Source organism: Ursus arctos, unplaced genomic scaffold (genome assembly GCF_023065955.2).
Source record: "Ursus arctos isolate Adak ecotype North America unplaced genomic scaffold, UrsArc2.0 scaffold_28, whole genome shotgun sequence".
NCBI classification, from domain to species: domain Eukaryota; kingdom Metazoa; phylum Chordata; class Mammalia; order Carnivora; family Ursidae; genus Ursus; species Ursus arctos.
The window spans coordinates 96,277-116,119 of NW_026622963.1; the positions used below are offsets into that span (position 1 = coordinate 96,277).

The 19,843-nt window shown below is 40.5% G+C and overlaps 2 protein-coding genes across 6 annotated transcripts in view; both read left to right on the forward strand.

Annotated features, from left to right (window-relative positions):
* RAB8B (RAB8B, member RAS oncogene family) overlaps positions 1-11,112 on the forward strand; it is a 56,923-nt gene extending 45,811 nt beyond the window's left edge. Inside the window, exons 4-8 of the mRNA XM_026478232.4 lie at positions 555-632; positions 1,767-1,856; positions 3,056-3,121; positions 5,821-5,871; positions 6,677-11,112. Of these exons, the coding sequence (XP_026334017.1) occupies positions 555-632; positions 1,767-1,856; positions 3,056-3,121; positions 5,821-5,871; positions 6,677-6,769 (378 nt within the window). The 3' untranslated portion in view covers positions 6,770-11,112. The remainder of the gene's footprint in view (positions 1-554; positions 633-1,766; positions 1,857-3,055; positions 3,122-5,820; positions 5,872-6,676) is intronic.
* A 6,515-nt stretch (positions 11,113-17,627) lies between these two features.
* Positions 17,628-19,843, forward strand: part of APH1B (aph-1 homolog B, gamma-secretase subunit) — a 52,883-nt gene continuing 50,667 nt past the window's right edge. For 4 of the 5 annotated variants that reach the window (XM_026478241.4, XM_026478243.4, XM_026478244.4 and 1 more), the window contains exons 1-2: positions 17,645-17,847; positions 19,314-19,484. In XM_026478241.4, the coding sequence (XP_026334026.1) occupies positions 17,735-17,847; positions 19,314-19,484 (284 nt within the window). In that variant the 5' untranslated portion in view covers positions 17,645-17,734. Of the gene's footprint in view, positions 17,848-19,313; positions 19,485-19,843 lie in introns of all 5 variants that reach the window. The other variant, XM_026478240.4, reaches the window with a different exon arrangement.

The following is a 19,843-nucleotide window of genomic DNA, read 5'->3' on the forward strand; positions in this document are numbered from 1 at the left end:
GGTCCCGGCATTATGGGATCGAGCCCCACATCAGGCTCCTCCGCTATGAGCCTGCTTCTTCCTCTCCCACTCCCCCTGCTGTGTTCCCTCTCTCGCTGGCTGTCTCTATCTCTGTCAAATAAATAAATAAAATCTTAAAAAAAAAAAAAAGCAAGACATTTCTACTTGTAATAATAAAGTACACAACAGAAGTGATTACCTTTTTCTCTTAATCGCTATCTCTGTTTTAACTTAAACACTCTTTTAGCTCCATTTGGTGCTGATTCTTATCATATGCAGTCAGGTAGAAAGGGTGTATCACCTTTACCATAATCACTAATTCATTGAAGGTTAACAGTAAAAAAATTTTTCAGACTCTTTATTTACATGGTGAGACAGTAGAAGAATTTATTTATTTTTCCTTCTTTGTACTTTAAAATTTTTATTATAAATCCCTTTTAATTAAAAAGACAAAATAAAAGGCAAACAAAAGATTTCTGGAAAGTAGGAGTATACTGACATTATATTCTATAACTTTAAATATATGAAGTACTAAATAAAGATTTTTCTTACAGGGAATTATGCTGGTCTATGACATCACAAATGAAAAGTCCTTTGACAATATTAAAAATTGGATAAGAAACATTGAAGAGGTATGTATGGAAAGAGAATGATGATACTAGAGAGGAGTCCTGCTGGGTGCTTGCAGAGGGTTCCTTCTGTCTCTGGAAGAGGCGGCTGAGCCGCTGAGAAGTAGGCCAGGGGCAGGTCAGGCCCCTCGCTCTGAGGAGCAGAGACAAGTGATGTCTGGTGCTGCCCGTCTGACCGCTCTGTCAGACGAGGGCTGCACACAGAGGGCGGTCTCACCGAATTGTAAACTTGGGCCAGATCTTGAAAATAAGTCCAAGTCCCCATTTTACACATGAGAAAACTGAGGCAGAAAGAAGAGACTTGCTTGTGCTCCTCTAGCTTCAACGTCTCCTAGCTTCTTGCTGTCCAACTGGCAAAGACATCTCTCTATTCCAGCAACTGTCATTTTTTCCATCTAACATTTTCTCCATGGTAGATATTTGAAATCTGGTTTAATTCCAGATTGACTGGTATTAAGATTTTTGGGGAGGGGGTGCCTGGGTGGCTCAGTCGTTAGGCGTCTGCCTTCGGCCCAGGGCCTGATCCCAGAGTCCTGGGATTGAGCCCCGCATCGGGCTCCCTGCTCCGCTGGGAGCTTGCTTCTTCCTCTCCCACCCCCCCTGCTTGTGTTCCCTCTCTCGCTGGCTGTCTCTCTCTCTGTCAAATAAATAAATAAAATCTTTTAAAAAAAAAAAGTGGTTTTTTTTGATGTCTTTGACATTTCAGAAAGAAATCTGACTTTAAAAATCTATTGTACACATTTATATTAACCTACATGATTTCATGTTTTAAGTAGTTCAGAATCCAGAGTACCTTCCTCATTGGCTCGCTCAGTACTGTTTCTTCCTTCTTTGACCCAAACTAATATTTGGAAGTTTTGTTGTCACATAACTGGAAGTTTTATTTGTTTGTTCACGTACAAACAAAGGCATGAGAGTGAAGGCTTTTGGGGAAAAAGTTTGCATAGGTTCTTATGCCGTAGTTTTTCGCTCCTCCCATCTTTTAAATTTTTCCCTGCATCAGGCCTTGTGTTGAGCAAAAGATTATTTGTCGTCTTATTAAATTTATGGATATGTTTCTGACAGGTTAGGATTTGTCTACTGAATAACTGTGTTTTGCTCAGGCTGTTTTTATAACGTACTATTTTCTCCCTGCAGCATGCCTCTTCAGATGTTGAAAGAATGATCCTGGGTAACAAATGTGATATGAATGACAAAAGACAAGTGTCAAAAGAAAGAGGAGAGAAGGTAAATTTGAACTGAATGCATAAAGATTGGACGCTATTCATACTAAGCATTTATTTTCTTAGTATTACTTAATTATTGATTTCAGTTTGAAAAATACCTGTATTTTAATCCTTTAAAAAAAACAACAAAGAGATGTAATCCATACTTGAATGGTATGATTAGTATTCGAGATCCAGCTCTGTATACTGTGTAGTCATGACTCATTCCTGAAGAATTTGCTGTTTTCTGGGAGATACAAATTGGTCCTTTTTCACATTCCTGCAGCTTAGAGCTCGGGCTATTTCTTCCATATCTGTGTGAAAATGCCCAGTTTTAAAGGTCAAGAAAATCATTCTCTTCAAATAAAAGTGATTGGATAGGTGAAGGTTAAACAGGAATCATATTCCAATTCATTATTTTTTTCCTAAGAGTATTTTACGCCATATTAGATTTAGGTCATTGTGGATGAACTGCTTGTAACTCATTAAGCTGTGGACGTCATTTATAGGCGTTTCTCTATTTCATATCCTGCAAAAAAGCAAGAGTTTATTACATGTACATATTTACTTCTGTGACATTTTCAAAATTAACTTAGAGGCTTCAGTTTTTAAATCTTGGAATTTTGCTTTGGCCTTTTTTTAGAGATGCATGCAAAATGTATTTTGTTTTTAAATCTGACTGAAAATTTTTTTCCCCTAAGAACATTCATTTAGTCTTGTTATTTTAAATAAACTGGGAGCTTTTGAGGAGTAGATGGAAATAGAAACCAAATAAAAACAAAAGCAATGAGTACGTGGTATTTTCAGCTTTCATTCTTTAATGTACCAATTTATTAAAAAATAATGAAAAATCAGTATAGTAACTGTTGGAGAGTTGTACTTTGGTAGCAGGTGAAAGGGGTCAGTGAATCCCAAATTACTGGTAGGAGCAAGTTATCTATCTCACGGTTTTTCTTATAAGCATATTAGAGAACTGAAGTATAATAGAAAAAAAGAATAACTTAAGTCATGTTTTGAGTGGAAGCACTGCCATTTTACTTATGATGGTTAAGTTAGATGTCTACATTTCAAACACATAGAAGAAAGCAAAGAAATTTGAGAACCACAGGAGTTTTCAACTAGATCCTCTCCCTTTGGGACTTTGAACAACCTAGAAAATGGAAATGCTTTATATGTTGAAGCAACTTGAATGGAATTTAAATGTTTCTGTTTGCCTTTCAGTTAGCAATTGACTATGGGATTAAATTCTTGGAGACAAGTGCAAAATCCAGTACAAACGTAGAAGAGGTAAGAAAGAAACGTTCGGTGACCTATTATGGGGTAACATTAGAGCTTAGGTGCCTGTGTTCAAGCAGCTCTCCAAGACTTGTCGTTTTCTTAGTGAATGCCTTCTGTGAGCTCCACCTCCCTTTTGCGAACTTCGTGCTTTTGACTTTTATGCGGACCCAGGTTCTTGAATTTCTAGCACCCAGCCCCCACATGGGCTGTATGACATTGCTCAATTAAGATTCACTGTGCAGAAGGTAGAAGTTCCATTCAAGTTCAGCTCTGCCCTTTGTTTGGGAAGCCAGAAATGCTGCACTCGCCGACCAAGCACAGTGTTTTCTGCTCATTTATCATGGTTCGTGTCATCCTATAGTAGCCCGTAGCAGGGGAATCTTAATTACTTTCATGTCTGTACTCTCTCAAGAGAGAATTTAACTGATTATTGAACAGATTCCCTTAGATTAAGCATGATACATTGTAACACAACAGCATTTAGTAGAAATAAATGTGTTTATCAGAGAGTAGTTTTAATAAATTTCCAGTAAGTGAATTGTTAAAGAAACCCCAATCATCTAAAGTCTTCTAAGAATAGATTTTCTTTACCAAGGGCAGAGTTGTTGATAATATTTTCTTTTTTAAAAACATTTTTTAGGGATGCCTGGGTGGCTCTGTTGGTTAAGGGTCTGCCTTTGGCTCAGGTCATGATCCCAGGATCCTGGGATCGAGTGCAGGATCGAGTCCTGCATCGGGCTCCTTACTCAGCGGGGAGCCTGCCACTCCCTCTGCTTGTACACGTGCTCTCCCTCCCTCCCTTCCTCTGTCTCTGACAAACAAACAAATAAAAAATAAAACATTTTTTAAACAGGTTGTAAAAATGATACATGTGTGTTAATACATATAATTCAATAAACAGTAATACTGGTGGTTTTGTAGACATTTAATTTCTTGGGCTGCCACCACTCACCATAACATTATGGCTAAAAATCAAGATTTAAATGACTTTATTGGCTAGGGGACACTGATCAGAACTTTTTCTTTGTTTTCAGTAACTCACACTCATTTTTTCAGGTTGTCTAATGGATGTTAGGAAACAGGAAGCTTCTGTTGGTGTATTTACACAAGCTAGAAGAGCCGAAAAATGCTTCCTTCTGCTTTCCACGAAAGGGTTTCCTTCCATCAGAAAGAGGGGAGCCTCTTAAGTAGAAACAGGAGAAAATTTGTTCACTGAGATGGCCCAGATAGGGTTGCTCGTACAAAGTGAACTCCATACCCTGGCCTAATGGAGCAGTTTTAGGTCCCTGTTCGTGGCTGCACCCTGACTGCATCTGTGGCTGACAGAGAGCTTTGAGTTATGGAAGTATAGAGCTGAGAATTGCTCGACCTGCTTGTTCTGACCAGCTATTCGGGAGAAATTAGCAATTTTCCTAGAGTTTGATTTAATGTACTTAGCTTTTCATAAAACCTGGGATGGTCTTCTTTAGAAACTTAGATTCACAGGTGACCAGTGTGACCATGCAACATTGATAGTAAGTGATGATAGTGGTTATCATATTGTTTCTATACTTGAATAGACATAATCCTTCTGCCGAACATCTTTGGGGGCATCAGAAGTGGTTGGGAACAAAGAGACTGACAATTGTGGGTTTAGCATGGAGACACCCGAAGACTCTTTAAGAGTCTTGGCTCTCTGTAGAGAGACCCCTGGCTGGCTTAGTCAGTGGAGCATGCGACTCTTGATCTTGGGGTTGTGAGTTCAAGCCCCACACTGGGTGTAGAGATTACTTAAGAATAAAATCTTAAAAAAAAAAAAAAAAAAGTCTTGGCTCTGTAGAAACAAAGTAGAGGTGATAGAATCAAAAAATGTTTCATTTGGGTCAAGACGCACTAGACACTGTCACTGAGATTAATCGGATTTGTCCTCCTTCTATTTGAACTGATTTCCACGGTGGGGAATTTAGCTGAACTAAGACATAGAAGATGATATAATTCTCAGGTGCAAGAGTGAAAGCAATTTGAAAGAGAAGAGATTGGGGATAAAAGGTAGGGATTTTTGTGAAAACAGATTCTAGAGCTTTAGGTAATACGTAATTATTCACTCAATTATTAAACAGATATTCGGCATCTCCAGGACAAGACCCTGTGCCCCGCTTTGAGGACCTGGGGTGACCTAGAGCCTCTGCCCTGCCAGGTGCTTTTGGTGTACTGAGAAAGCTACCAAGTGTCACGTTGGGAACTTGTGCCAGATATTATGTGCAGAAAATATTTGATGAATGAATGAATGACAGGTGTTTTTTTTTTTTAATTTTACTTATTTATTTTAGAGAGAGAAAGAGTGTGCATGTGCGAGCAGGGGGAGGAGCAGAGAGAGAAGGAGAGGGAGATGATATCCAGCAGACTCTGCACTCAGCGCAGAGCCTGACCTCGGGCTCAGTCCCACAACCCCAAGATCACGACCCGATCCAAAACCAAGAGTCGGATGCTCAACTGACTGAGCCACGCAGGCGCCCCATGAATGACAGTTTTAAAATACTGGAAAGTGTTTATGATACTGTTGAAAAATAAGATAAAATATTCAAGTGTGTACTATGATTACAGTTACGTTCTTTTCTCAATTAAAAAGTGCCAAATAATGTTTTTTAATGAAATAATGAAAAATCCTACATTTCTTTTTTAAAATATATTATAAACATATATTAATAAAGTCTTTGGTTTACCTTTAGGCATTTTTTACACTTGCACGAGATATAATGACAAAACTCAACAGAAAAATGGTTTGTATCACTTATAATTTTTATTTTCATTATGCTCTTTGTTAAATTTGTTTTCTTATTTTTGCTGTTTATTTATTTGGTTAAAAGGATAGGCCTGATTATAACATATTCACATTGACTCATTTTTTTCCTGACTCACATACTCACCTGGTTGAACTTTGATTCTTATTTCTGTTTCTTCAAGTTTCTTACTTCTGAACTGTGGCTGCTTCCGTTCTTTCATCTGACTCTGTAGGTGGTCTTTAATGGAATTTTTACCAGAATAATTAATGACACAAATTAAATTTTTGCCATTAAATTATCTAGTTTATAATGTGACAGATATTTATATCTATATATAATTATAATCTTAAAGTTGCTAAAGTTCACTCAAATTAGAAATAATGTCAATGATGAATCATTAGCACCACCTTGAAAGTTTGTTTTCATCAGAATCCTGAATATAATTGTATACCTTCTGTTAGCACCTGTTCTTACCACTAGCAAGAGGATTGCCTATCCCAATATCTTAACATCGTTTCCATCATTACCCTTGAAACTTTACACTCCATTGGCTATAATTCCTCTGAACTGGAAATAGGAGCTTCCCATCTGATACATTATTAATATAAAAGGTGCTATCCTAAAAATATGTTTCTCATTTTAACCCACCATTTCCAATGATACAGACAACATCAGAGCCTAAGGAGTCTCCTTTCTAATAAAATACTCTACTGAGTACACATTTGTGGTTTGGTATTTGGACGCTTTAGATAATTGGGATGAAACTTGTATTTCCTGGGTAACTTTATCCTCCCTTTTCTAGAATGACAGCAATTCATCAGGGTCAGGTGGACCAGTGAAAATAACAGAGAACCGATCAAAGAAGACCAGTTTCTTCCGTTGTTCGCTACTTTGATGAACTCTTTCTGAGAGACTGCCGCACACCTAAAGGACCCTTTCCTGCTTCTCTGAAAGCACAGGTCAGCCAGCCTCAGAATCACACCGCCAGGCTGCTGCTGAGAGCACCACTGAACCTAGACTTCTCGACACAGAATGCCACGTGGATTCCAGCCTCATGGCCTATCCAGATAACAGGCTCCTTTTTTCAAACACGGAAGCAATGAAGTGGAGACATACGCAGGACCTAACTTGTTTTTCCTTTGGTTTGTCTCAGAAGCTGCTATCTTTTCTTTTTCACTTTGCACATCAGTGTTAGCCTGTCCCTGCTACAGCACGGTCTCAGACTCATATTTGCACACTTTTGCCTCGTTATAAGTTCTAGACAAATTTGTGCACTTGGGAATGTTTGAAAAAAGTAAAACATTTAAAGCAGAGGTTAACATACGAAAATTACAAAGTGTTTGGTCTGGGTCATGTGGCCAAATGTGATTGCATTGATAGAATTTTTTTAAGGGCTCTAGTTTGTGATTTCCTTAAATCAGAATCCTTAAATTCTGATAAAAGTGATCTTAAAAATTCATAAAAAATGTCCATCTATTCATCAGAGACCATAATTCCTTTATTTCTTCAGATTGTTTAGAGTTTTGTTTCATTCCTGACCTTTTTGCTGGAGAGTTTGGGTAGCTTTTTTAAGTCACTTTTTCAATTGATTACCTCTCTCTGATCAATAGAAGCTACATTTGGAAATCACCTTAATCTAGCATTTCCTGGTGTTTGTATTTACTATTCTTTCCTATGTTTGACCTGTCGTAACCACTCAGTTATTGAAAACATAACATATTTGAACATTGTTGTCTGTTTCTAATTGTGATCTTCTTGAGCTGAAATTTTACATAGGCAGAGAGATGTACCATTTAGCTCTTATTTTAGCATCTTATTGTGGTTCTGTCACATCAGCATCGTAATATATGCAATATATTTTTTCTTAAGTTCACTCTTTAGCTTGCTGGTTTTGTTTATAATACCCAATCCCTACTGTGATCCCTGTCTGCAAAATTTAGCAAGTATTAGATTTAGATTTTTGTTTGTAGAAAGCTTACGTATCGGGAGAGAGATTAACTTGTTGATGTAAATCTAATAGAGATAGCTCTTGGTAATGGCGAACAGAATGATTTTTTTGTTCTGTTTTTACTTGGGCTTCTTTTCTTTCTTTCTTTCTTTCTTTCTTTCTTTCTTTCTTTCTTTCTTTCTTTCTTTCTTTCTTTCTTTCTTTCTTTCACAAAGGTAATTAGACATAGTGCAGCCTCTAGGAAAAGTCTTGCCTTTTCGTTAGAGAAAATATGAGCAAGGTTTCCATTTTAAAACAGCTGTTGTTGAATGCGTAGAACCCAGTTCCATCTGTTCAGGTTTGTTGTTATAGAACTCAGTCCGGTCATCTGGGCCAAAGCCAACCAAAAGCTTAGCTGCCTTTCTCACCAGACACTGGTACTGGTATACCTTTTGTAGATGAAACTTTCACGTAAGAAAAAAAAAAGCTATTTAGCGTTAACTTACGTGCCAAATTCAGATCATCGTGTTGTTATTCTAGCCTTCACTGTCACAATACAGAAGGGAGTAATGAACAGGTGATTAGGGACATGAATTCTGTCAATAATTGTTCTTCCTGTTAGGCCTTTTTTGTTTCTTGAGGGTTACCATCATGCTTGATGGTCGAGAGTGGAGACGAAAACGGAAGTGGATCGCTTGTCACCACAGAGCATTGCGCTTTAGATTAAGATGCAGCATTAGAGCACTTGGGCCGGTCAGACCCGGACTACTTGTTGGGAAACTTATGTATAGTTAAGCAGCAGCAGATATCCCAGAGCTATTTTGGATGGATACACTAAAAATGTTGACAAATTTCAGCCTTCCTGATTTTTTTTTTTTTAATTTACCTATAGGCCTACAGGCACCTGTTGGTGTCCCAGTATAATCAGTAGTTGCTTGACTGAAAGTTGATTGTACATCTACCATTTTAAAATTAGATACATTTTTGGAAAGAAAAACGTAATGTCTTAGAAACATCTTGTATTTACTAATTTTCTGAATAAGATCCAAGCAGTTAAGCTTTCTGAATGGTAACGAAGTACTTTCTAAAAGGCAAGTGCTATGACACCATGTATGAATGTAATTCTAGTAATTTACCTCTGACTATTTGGTGTCTTAACACTTTGGTTTATATCTCAGGGGTTGTCTGCAAACCAAAACTGACATATTCTGTGGTTAGCTGTTTTTTTTTTTTTCCAACACAGTGTTTTGCTTTTGTTTCATTCCTTCTCTCTCCTTTTGTCTTATGTGGGTTAATAATTAGTCTCCATGAACTTCCCTTTGAAAGAGCCTGTAAAAGTTAGATGAGTCTTAAAGTGCTCTTTGAAGTAGCAGCAATTTGGGGGTATATGCTCTGTTTATAGAAATAAATTGTCCTTGCTATTTTCTTACATTTAGCTTTGCTAAATTGTATATAATTTGAGCTAAGACCATAGGAAATTCACTTTCTGCATGGTAAAATGACCCAATAAATATTCCACTTTGCTTAATAATGTACATATAGTGCATTATTTTTTCTATTTGTAGATGAATTTAGTGACATAATCGTCTGTTCCCTGCTGAAACTGAAGAAATCTAGTTTTGTGTGGACATGTTTGTGGTCTTATGGATAAGGTACATGAAGACTTCTGCAGCGGTATTCGTGGTTCGGTGGCTGCACTTTATTATCAGTGTGCTAATTTTTGACAATGATTGGACTAGACCTTTTCACCTAGAGTCTGAGGATATCAGACACTGAAAATGTGCTGTAACTCAGTAGCATGTAAACCAGTTGATTGTACACGTTTCACTGGGAATTTATTTTAGCTGTTTTACTTCATGCAGATGACGAGAAAATGATCCACCTGGGCCTCGGGTACGAGGTGCCGCAGGGCTCCTTACTATTTACACGAGCACTTGTGCAGTCTCTGTTATAAATGGTCAGAAGACTATACTCTTTACTTTGAAGGACTGTTTTTTAATTATACCTCATTTAGCTAACCTGTATTCTAATACCTGGTAGAAAACCGGTGAGCCAGCCTTTAAGCATCCAACACCATTTAGATTATATGTTTTGTTTTGGACTAAAGACATCATTGGAAAAGGTAGGAGATAGTTTACTCTAGAATAGAACATACATGTCCTATCCGCTAGTGCAAACAAGGTATGATCTCCCTGTCTCCATTAAGAAATTTAGCTGTGCAATATAGATGAACGTTTGCAGAAATTTCTAAGTAAGAGATTATAACTCCATTTTACAGATTCTGAATGCTGAGAATCTGTTTTAAGGCTTATAAAGTTTTTCCTGTGAACAGTAAGTGATGCATTTAAGCAGATTTTTTTTCTAGTTCATGACTTAGCTTTCTTTATAAATTTAGTACTTAATCTTTAAAAATGAGCTTCTAAGCTTCAAATTTTAAAACAGCATTTCATTATGTTGGTTTACTTATCTCGGATTTTAAGCACTCATTTCTGCCATCAGGTTTTTTAGAATTTTTCTTTTAAAAGAAAGGACATTCCTTTTCCCTCCTTGTTACATCCAAAGAAGGGAGGGAAATGGAATGTCAAAAAAAAAAAAAAAAAAAAAAAAAAAAAAGGAATTCCTTGTCCTAGAGGGACCTAGAGGGAATATGCTAATAAAATTTTAAATCCCAGCACAATTTTACAGAGAATCGGTCTTTTTTTCTTTTTTAAGACTAATAAAATTATCGGGAGTCCTGTTCAGTCTGAAAAATTTCTGAATGACTGAAACTTACAGAAGTGAATATCAGCAAACAATTATTTTAGGGATATTTTCAAATTTTACTTCATTTTTTGAAATGCTTGTGCCATATGTGATTGCATTTCTTATTGCCAAGAACTAATAGAACTTCTTGTTTCATTTTCTTACCTTTTTAAAAATGTGAACTTAATTATTATAATTCATTCCTATGGCCTTACAGATGGGTTTTATTTTGTTTGTTTGCAGCTGACACTGCAGTTCCTTTAGTGCAAAATGCCATAATAAACTATTTGACTAAAATCATGCCCCTAATGGGAAATTTCTAGTTTTTCCATAGAATTATCCTTCTGTGTATGTTTCAGCATATTTTATTTTTGCTTCAACAGCTTAATGTGAAAAGCTCCTGCAGATAAAGTGAACCTGTCATGTGGTTAATCTTGTTTAAGCCAATTCATTAACTGTATACTGATACTGATGCTGTGGTTTGTTTTTGTTTTTTAAATGGATTTTATTCCAGGTGAACTTTTTTTTTACAATAATGTTCGTCTATAATAAAAACTACATAATGAAAATACTCATGACTCTGAAATGAATTGCACATTTAAAAAATGTTTCTTCAGATTTGCTAAGTGATTCAAACCATGGTAGGCTTGAGATATTTGAGCAAACTTATGTGACTTAGGGTTGTTTAAAGACTCAGAAGAATGGTCGGATCTTCTCATACCTAGATCAGAGTACATTGAGGTGATTCTGTCGTAGAACTGCAGCCTTGAATTGATCATCCTTCCCTTCTTAGTCCTCCCAAGTTTAGTTTCTGTTGTTTGGTTTTCACTTCCAAATAACACAGATTGAGGCCCCAGCCCTATCACTGTTCTGTCGCAATGCTTGTGCACGTTCCCGGCCGTAGGCTTTTGTGTTCATCCCCACCACCATTTTGAACCTTCACGGTTCTCAAACTTTATTCTTGGTAGACAGGTCTTTCAGAAAGCTCCTGCCTCTCAGAGAAGAGCATCAGTCACAAACGAAGTTCTTGGCCATCTCTTCATCTCTTAACCTATAGCCTACCATGGGCTGGTGCCCAACACCACCCTCATCCTCACTCCTTCCTTTTGGAGCAGAAGCATCCCTTCTCTTCTGTGCTTTTCTCACCACTGCCTCTTCTCTGCACTCATCCTCCCACCTCTTTCTCTTCCACCTTCACACTCTTAGCCCATGCTACACCTGTCCCCTCAGCATCTAAGCATCCTTAATCCTGCAGTCCTTGGCCTCGTGTCTCTCTCACCTATTGCCCTTTTTCCTCTTCTTCCTGTTGTAGCTAAGCTTCTTCAAAGAGTGGCCTACAGTTACCATCTTCACTTTTTCATTTTTCATTTGTTCCTCAGCCTGCTCCAGTTTGGCTCCACGCACTTCACTGACATTGGGCTTACAGTGGACTAGTTGCTGAAGTAGCAGACAATTTTCAGTCCTTATCTTGGTTAACCTCTTGGCGGCATTTGACCAGAATATGTCTTCCTCCTAGAAATGTTCTCTTAGCTTCTGTGACAGTATTCTCCTGATTCTCCACTTTTCCAAAAATAATTTCATCCTTCTTCACGGCTCTTAAATGCTCATAACTTCTATGATCAGCCGAATAATGGCCCCCAAGGATGTTCATGTCCTGATCCCTGGTACCTGTGAATGTTACTCTACATAGCAAAAGGGACTTCACAGATGTGGTCAAATTAAGGCTTTTGAAACGGGGGGTTGTCCTGGATTATCAGGGTGGAGGACATGTAATCCCAAGGGTCTTTATGGGAGGGACACAGGAGGAGTTGGAATCAGAAGGAAACTACGGGATGACAGAAAGAGAGAAAAGGTGTGATTGTGCAGGCCTGTGAGCCAAGGAATGTAGCCTCTGGGATCTGGAAAAGGGAGGGGAAGAGTTTCTCTCCCAAAGCCTCCAGAAGGAACCAGCCTGGCCCTGACACCTCAGCTTTAGACTGGTAAAACTCATTTCATAATTCTGCCCTCCAGCGTTCTACGAGAGTAAATTTGTGTTGCTTTAAACCACTAAGTTTGTGATTATTTGTTATGGCAACAATAGGAAACTAATGCAGCTTTCAAATTTGTATCTCTAGCCCCACACTCTTTGCAGACAGGAAGACTTCCAAGTTGATCTGCCTATTGGACGTCTCCCCTGGGGTCTGCTACAGGTAATCAAACAACATGTCTGAAACTCAAACTCAGCTCTCTATATTTCCCGCTCCCCAGCAGTTCCCACCAACAACCCTTAAGCCCAGGAGGAGAAAGCTATTCTCTCTCCTCTTTTCTCTCTCATGATACGATCATCTACCTAGGTCCACGCACAGTTCACCAGCCTCCAAGTCTTATAGATCAAACACCTTCATCTCTTCCTCATCCATCCACTTGTCCATTGTTTCTGCCCTGTGTTCAGGCTGCCTCATCTTTGCCTCGATCTCTGCAACCTCTCCCAACCAGTTGCCCAGTCCCTACTCTTAGTTTCCTTGAAGCCAGTTTTCACAGTACCGACAGGAATCATCTGTCACTGTCAAACTGAATCCTTCCATGGTATCTCATAACCTTGGGGTAGAAGCTAAACTCTTCAGCCTGGCAAACAAAGAGCTTTACCACCTCCACATCTTTCTCTCCAGTCTTGGATCTTGTCATACCCTAACTCATAGCCATTTTGAACATCACCAGTAACTGCAGTTTCCCGAACACACCATGCTTTTTCATTTCCTTGCTTATACTGCTCCTTCTACTGATTTCCTACCCTTTCTCTGGCTAACTCTTCCTTATCTTTCAAGACTCAGTAAGGGTTTATCTGGGAAGACTTTGGGCACAATCCATCCAGGTTAGGAGTCCTCTCCCGTGTATGCCCAGAGTATTCATGCACCAGATTCGAACTGTTTATTCTCTTCCCACTAGACTTTAAGCTCCTGTAAGCACAGGCACCGTGTCTTTAGCTTTTGTATCCATAGTATCCAGGAAGGAGGCTGGCACACAGTAGGTGTTTAATAAGTGTTGGAAGAGAATCAGTGAGCTTCAGCACTCATCAAAATTAACATATTGTTGAAGAAAACTAAGTCATTTCAGAGCTATCTTGTTTTCCATTTACTTCTTAATTGAAAGAAAATTTTAAGGTAAGTCCGCCTGGGTGGCTCAGTCAGTTAAGTGTCTGCCTTCGACTCAGGTCATGATCCCAGGGTTCAAGGATCCAGTCCTGCGTCAGGGTTCTTGCTCAGTGAGGTGCCTGCTTCTCTGTCTGCCTGCCACTCCCCCTGCTTGAGCTCTCTCTTTCTCTCTCTCTCTGATAAATAAATAAATAAAATCTTTAAAAGAAAATACAAAAAAAAAAAAAAAAGGAAAATTTAAGGTAAATTCATTAATGCCTCCATAAGTATAGAAGTAAAAAGAGAAGCTTCTTTATCTCTTTTTGTTCTAGTCCTTACATTATTTTAATCTTTATTAAATATAGAAGAATTTTCTTTTAATAGGATAAATCACCCAGAATGCTACTGATGTGTTGACAAATTGAGTAAACCTTTTCTCCCTTTTCTTCATGTATCCTACCCTCAAAATTTAGTTTTTCCAATATTAGTTCCAGGAATGTATGAGGATGCCCCCATAGCAAATAGAATTATTTTCTGTCCCTCAGAAATGCTCTGCTTTCTCTCACTTTGAGGCCTTTCCACTTGTTCCTCCATTTCTTCCCTATTCTTATCTTTGCTAACCCCTGGGCAGAGACTTGAATGAGTGAATATCTTTAACAAAACTTCACACATCTGGACTGGGTGCTCTTCCCCCTTCCTGTATATTCTCACAGCAGTCTATATCTGCTTGTCTGGCTTCCCACAAGACCGTATGCTTCATGGAGAGAGGAGCACATCTGTTTCCCGGTGTATTCCCAATGCCTAGCATTGTGCCTGATACTTTGTACGCATTCAGCAGGCGTTTTGAATGAATGAATGAATAAATGGTTAAGTAAATATAAATCTATCAGCATGACCAGAAAACAAAGCTCAGGTGAATTCATTGGTATCTTGGAATGACTTGTAGGTCTGTCAAAACCTTATTTGATCAATTGCTAAAATGTGGTATCATTTTTGTTTCCCCCTCCCCCCAGCTCCCCACATGCACCCAATTCTGAGGAATTTTCAGCAGTCTATATCCAGATCTATGGCATGTGCCAATGTCCTTCTACCAGTCACTTCTTAGGGATTTAGCTATCATCACTTAGTACCTTATGTTTTCAAGTCTTCAGGGGAAGCTTACAGTAAGTGCATAAAAACTTGAGGAGTCAGTGGCACTACTACTTTGCCTCAAACTCCTCTTATAAACAGCATTGTTAAAGTCAGTATAAAAGTGCTTTTTAAACAGCAATGCATTATATAAATGTAAGGTACTATTATTTGGAGAAAGCTTGAAATTAGTTTTTCTAGTAAATAACCATGAATGCTGAAGATGATTATTTTACTGGTGACTTTATCAATTTGGTCTAGTTGCTTTCTTCTTTTCTATTCCAAAAGACATCAGTTAAAGATGGCTTTACTGACAGGGGGGACAAACTCATTACATTTTGCATTACCTTCCCATTTTTGATAAACTAGATTTGAGGACTGAGATTGAACTGAAATATACTCATGATACTATGAATACAAATTCCCTCACCTTATAGTTCTGCATGTGGAGTTGCCTACTTCCAAAATATTTGAGGCAGCTTTAACCAAGACACATGGATCTAGTTACAGTTGACGTAATCAAGTCATTAAAGCAGGGATTAAAGAATAAGTCATTTTCTGAAGTCCTGGCAGTAATTATAATAACAAAAACTCAGAAGATAAATTGAGCTCCAAGCTTCTTGGGAGTCAAGATAAAGCCTGAATATAATGAGTTAGCACTCAGGGCCGAGCATGTGCGTTTGTCAGGAGAAACAACTTTTTTCTACCCTGAACTCAAATAGTAAAGCATGGCTCTATTAAAAATATTGAACAACAATAAAGTTTTTTTTTTTAAGATTTTATTTATTTGAGAGTGAGAGAGAGCACGCTTGTTTGCGTGCACGTGCACGAGCAGAGGAGGGGCAGAGGCAGAGGGAGAAACAGACTCCCAGCTGAACAGGGGGCTCAATGCTGGACTCAAGATCATGACCTGAGCTGAAGGCAGACACTTAACCTACTAGGAGCCACCCAGGCGACCGATAAAGTATTATAAAATGTGCAGGAAAAATGTAGATGGCCATTTGTTGTATAAAAATCTTAATTTATACTAAGGACCTGCGTACATTATGCTTCTGCTGCATTTGATAACTTTGATTCAGGACAGAACCAAAAGAATCTATGTGATGGTGAGTAACTATCATTTCGCACTGTTGTCTCAACCTGAGTTTCAATAGGTGCTATATAAGACACTTCAAAATGAAGAAGTGTTTCGTGGAGTAAATGGAAAATACATATGTCTGTTTTCAGTGGGCAAAGGTGACATTTTACCATAAGAGTTAGATACTTGTATTATTTGAAGGCCCATTTTCAGCGGTGAGAGGCAAACTGTCTCCAGTCAGGTCCCAAATTTGTCTACTATTACTTGTCTTTTCAGTGTTGTTTCCAAGAGCTTTATTCATGCTAGACATTAAAGAATGAGTAGGAATGGCTAACACTTACATAGCACTTACGGGCAGGTACAATCCTCAAAATAACCCTTGAGGTATCATTATCATCATAATTCCCATAAAACATGGAGAAAAATCTTAGATGTGAATGATGGGGGTAACCTTCTGATTTTAATTTTTAAACCTCTCAGAAATTGTTGAATTACTATAAAATAGCAAATGTTTATAAGTTCCATTTTTTAAATTATTTCATTCACTGAATAGATATTTAGTGAGCACCTTTTAGGTGCTGTGGAAACAGGGAAACAAAACAGAACAAAGCCTCTACCCTCCAAAAGTTTACATTTTAATTGGCGACACAAAAGAGCAAGTGAAAAGAGAGCAGAGAGATTTTACTGTTGTGGGTGGTAGGAGAATGCTTTCAAAACAACCTTTCTGGGGGCGCGGGGGTGGCCCAGGGGTTAAGCATCTGACTCTTGATTTCATCCCATGTCAGGATCTCAGGGTTCCAAGATGGGGCTCCTCGCTGGGCGTGGAGACTGCTTAAGATTCTCTCTCTCCCTCTTCCCCTCTCTAAAAAAACCCACAACTTTTCAGAAGACTTGGGAGTGTGGGAACAAGACACACACACAAAAACAACCCTGAGAAGGACAGCTTCCTTCATTACTATTTCATACTTCTAGTAAGAGTTACCACCTGCGGTACCGCTACATGGGTATTATATATGACAGCACGAAGTTCCCATAACTGTGCAAATGACAAAATGTGCCTTTGGAAAGACAAATTTATTTAGAAAAAAAACTTAGAAAAGACTTTATTTACAACTGGAATCCTGCTTCCGTCCAGAGCTCCCTTTCCAGTCGATCTGGAATCTTCCCGGTCTGGCTCCAAAGCGGGCTGAGGAACCTCCTCTCCCCCGAGTCACCCCCCTCCCCCCGCACCGACGGCCTGATCAATGTGTACCAGTGAGGGGTGTTGGTAGGGGCGGGGTCGAGGCCCTCAGCTGAGGTCCCCAGCGAACACGACCTCTGCGTCAGGCGGTCCCGGACGCCAAGTGGGGCGGAAAGCCTGGCGCTGAAGCCCGCCCCCGCCCCGCCTTCCAGCCTCAACCTCTACACCCGCCTCCGCCCCGCCCCAACCCCGCCGAGGCGCACCGCCCAGCTTCCAGCCTCCTCCGCCCCGCTCCGCCCAGCTTCCAACCCCTTCCGCTGCGCCCCAACCCCCCCCTCAGCCCCGCCCGCCCCAGCCTCTCGGGCCCAGCTGCCAGCCTCCTACGCCCCTCCAGCTCCCTCTGCCCCTCCTCCAGTTCCCTCCGCCCCTCCTCCTGCTCCCTCCGCCCCTCCTCCTGCTCCCTCCGCCCCTCCTCCTGCCCCCTCCGCCCCTCCTCCTGCCCCCTCCGCGGCGCTCCGCTCCGCCCACTCCAGCCCCCCTTCACCCCACCTCCCCCGACGCGCCCCGCCCCCTCCGCGTCTCCTCCAACCCCCTCCGTCGCTCCCTGCTCGCGCCCCCGCGCCGAGCTCAGCTCCGTCAGCGCCCGGCGCACCTCGCGTCCCCGCCGGGCCTCCGGGCCGGCTTCCGCGGTCGCCATGACGGCGGCCGTGTTCTTCGGCTGCGCCTTCATTGCCTTCGGGCCTGCGCTGGCCCTCTACATCTTCACCATCGCCACCGAGCCGTTGCGCGTCATCTTCCTCATCATCGGGTGAGGCGGTTGCTCCGGGAAACCCGGGCCGGGGGCTCTCCTCCCCCGCCGGAGATACCCGCGACCCCCGGCGTCCCCGCGGAACGGGTCGACCTTGTTGGGCTTTGGAGGGGGGAAGGGTTGGGAGGGGGAGAGCCGAGATCCCGCTCCCCTGGTACTCCTCGGCCTCCGAGGGTCGGCGGGAAAACAGGAGGAGCCCCGGGACCCCACAGGGCGGGCTTTGGGGAAGGAGCTCGCGCTGTGGATCTCGGAAAACCCTGATGCACGGCTCGTGAGGTTTTGCCGAGGGTCCGTGGGTGGGCTCTAGTGAGTTGTAAGCCATTAAAATTGTATGAAAAAATTGTGGGTAGGTTCAAATATTCATCTTTTATTTTATTGGAGGGGGGTGTCTAGTTTCCCTCAGATTCTCACAGACATCTGTAATCAATCCCAAAGGGATTAAGAGCACATTAGCCCCCGGAGCTTGGGTGTTTTCAAACATACCCATGCCCACCCCCTACCCCAGATCAGCCAAATCGTAATGTCTAGGGGGTGGGAATCGGGCCACGGATTTTTTTTTTTTTTTTTAAGCTCCCCAGGTGATTCAGGTGTACAGCCAAAGGGTGGAAACCCGTGAAAACACCGAAGCACCTGTCAGTGCGTCTATTTGCAGGAGCTTGGTAAATACTGAACTCTGGTGGCGAATGTGGTCCTAATCCCGGTGTTCACCTGTCTGGCAGCTCTTCCGGGGCTCCCTACGTCCCCGTCCACCTTTGAGTCTTACTTAGTACCAGGAGAAACAGCCACGGTAGGCCAGTGAGAACCACCTTTTCTGAGCTGCTTCACCTCTCAAAACTGTGTTGAAAGTGTCCCATCAGATGTGTCATTTTAAAAACAATAGAGATTTGGGCGAAATGTTTGTAAAGCTTGTTATAATTAAAATCTACAGGTATGTTGTACAAGACAGGCCTGGAAAGCTGACTTAGATTTCAACAGGTTTTTCAACCTCTGAATTTTATACCAATCACTCTGTTAATAGAGATGTAGACTTTTTTTTGGGGGGGAAAGACACTTATATTTGCATATCGATGGGCAAAGCATTAATTAGGAAGAGTAGCAAACAACCAGGTTTCTAGCTAGATAGTCCTTGGCCGATAGTCTGCAGGTGTACCTCAGAAACAGGGCCATTGAAAAAAAATGATTGTTAGGAGAAAATCTCACATTCCTCTTGGACGCATGTTCATCTCACCAGGGAAAATGAACCATTGATTAAGAACAGTTGATCCATGTATGGTGACTAATATAATATAATAAAAAATCATTAAAAAAAAAAAGAACAGTTGATCCAGGACATCACTTTATGAGGAGTTTCTTTCCCCTCTTATTAAAGAGTCAGGAAATCTTTTCCTTCTCAAGTAGGGTTTTTTCACTTTTAAATCGTTATTAATCCTGTTCACTTATACCTTTTTCCCCCCTCTAATTTTCAGAGCTTTTTTCTGGTTGGTGTCTCTGCTGTTTTCCTCCCTTTTTTGGTTCATGGCAAGAACCATTACTGACAACAAAGATGGACCAATACAGAAATATCTGCTGATCTTGGGAGCATTAGTCTCAGTCCTTATCCAAGAAATGTTTCGGTTTGTGTACTATAAACTTTTAAAGTAAGTTAAATATTTGCTTTACCTTTTTTCCGTTTATATTTGAATTATGATTTAGTAGTTTGAAACATTAATATAGTGTGATATTGAGGGTCTGTGCCATCCTACAGAGTTGAAAGTCAAGGGATCGTACATTTCCAGCCTGAAAATATTGAGTATTTTAAAAAAATATTTATTTACTTTAGAGAGTGTGTGCCCGTGGCGGGAGGGGGAGACACGGGGGGGGGGAGGGAGAATCTCAGACAGACTCCCTGCCGAGGGTGGAGTCCACTCAACTTGGGGCTTGATTGAGCCGAAATCAAGAGTCAGACGCTCAACCGACTGAACCACCCACGTGCCCTGCAAATATAACTTGTGGACAT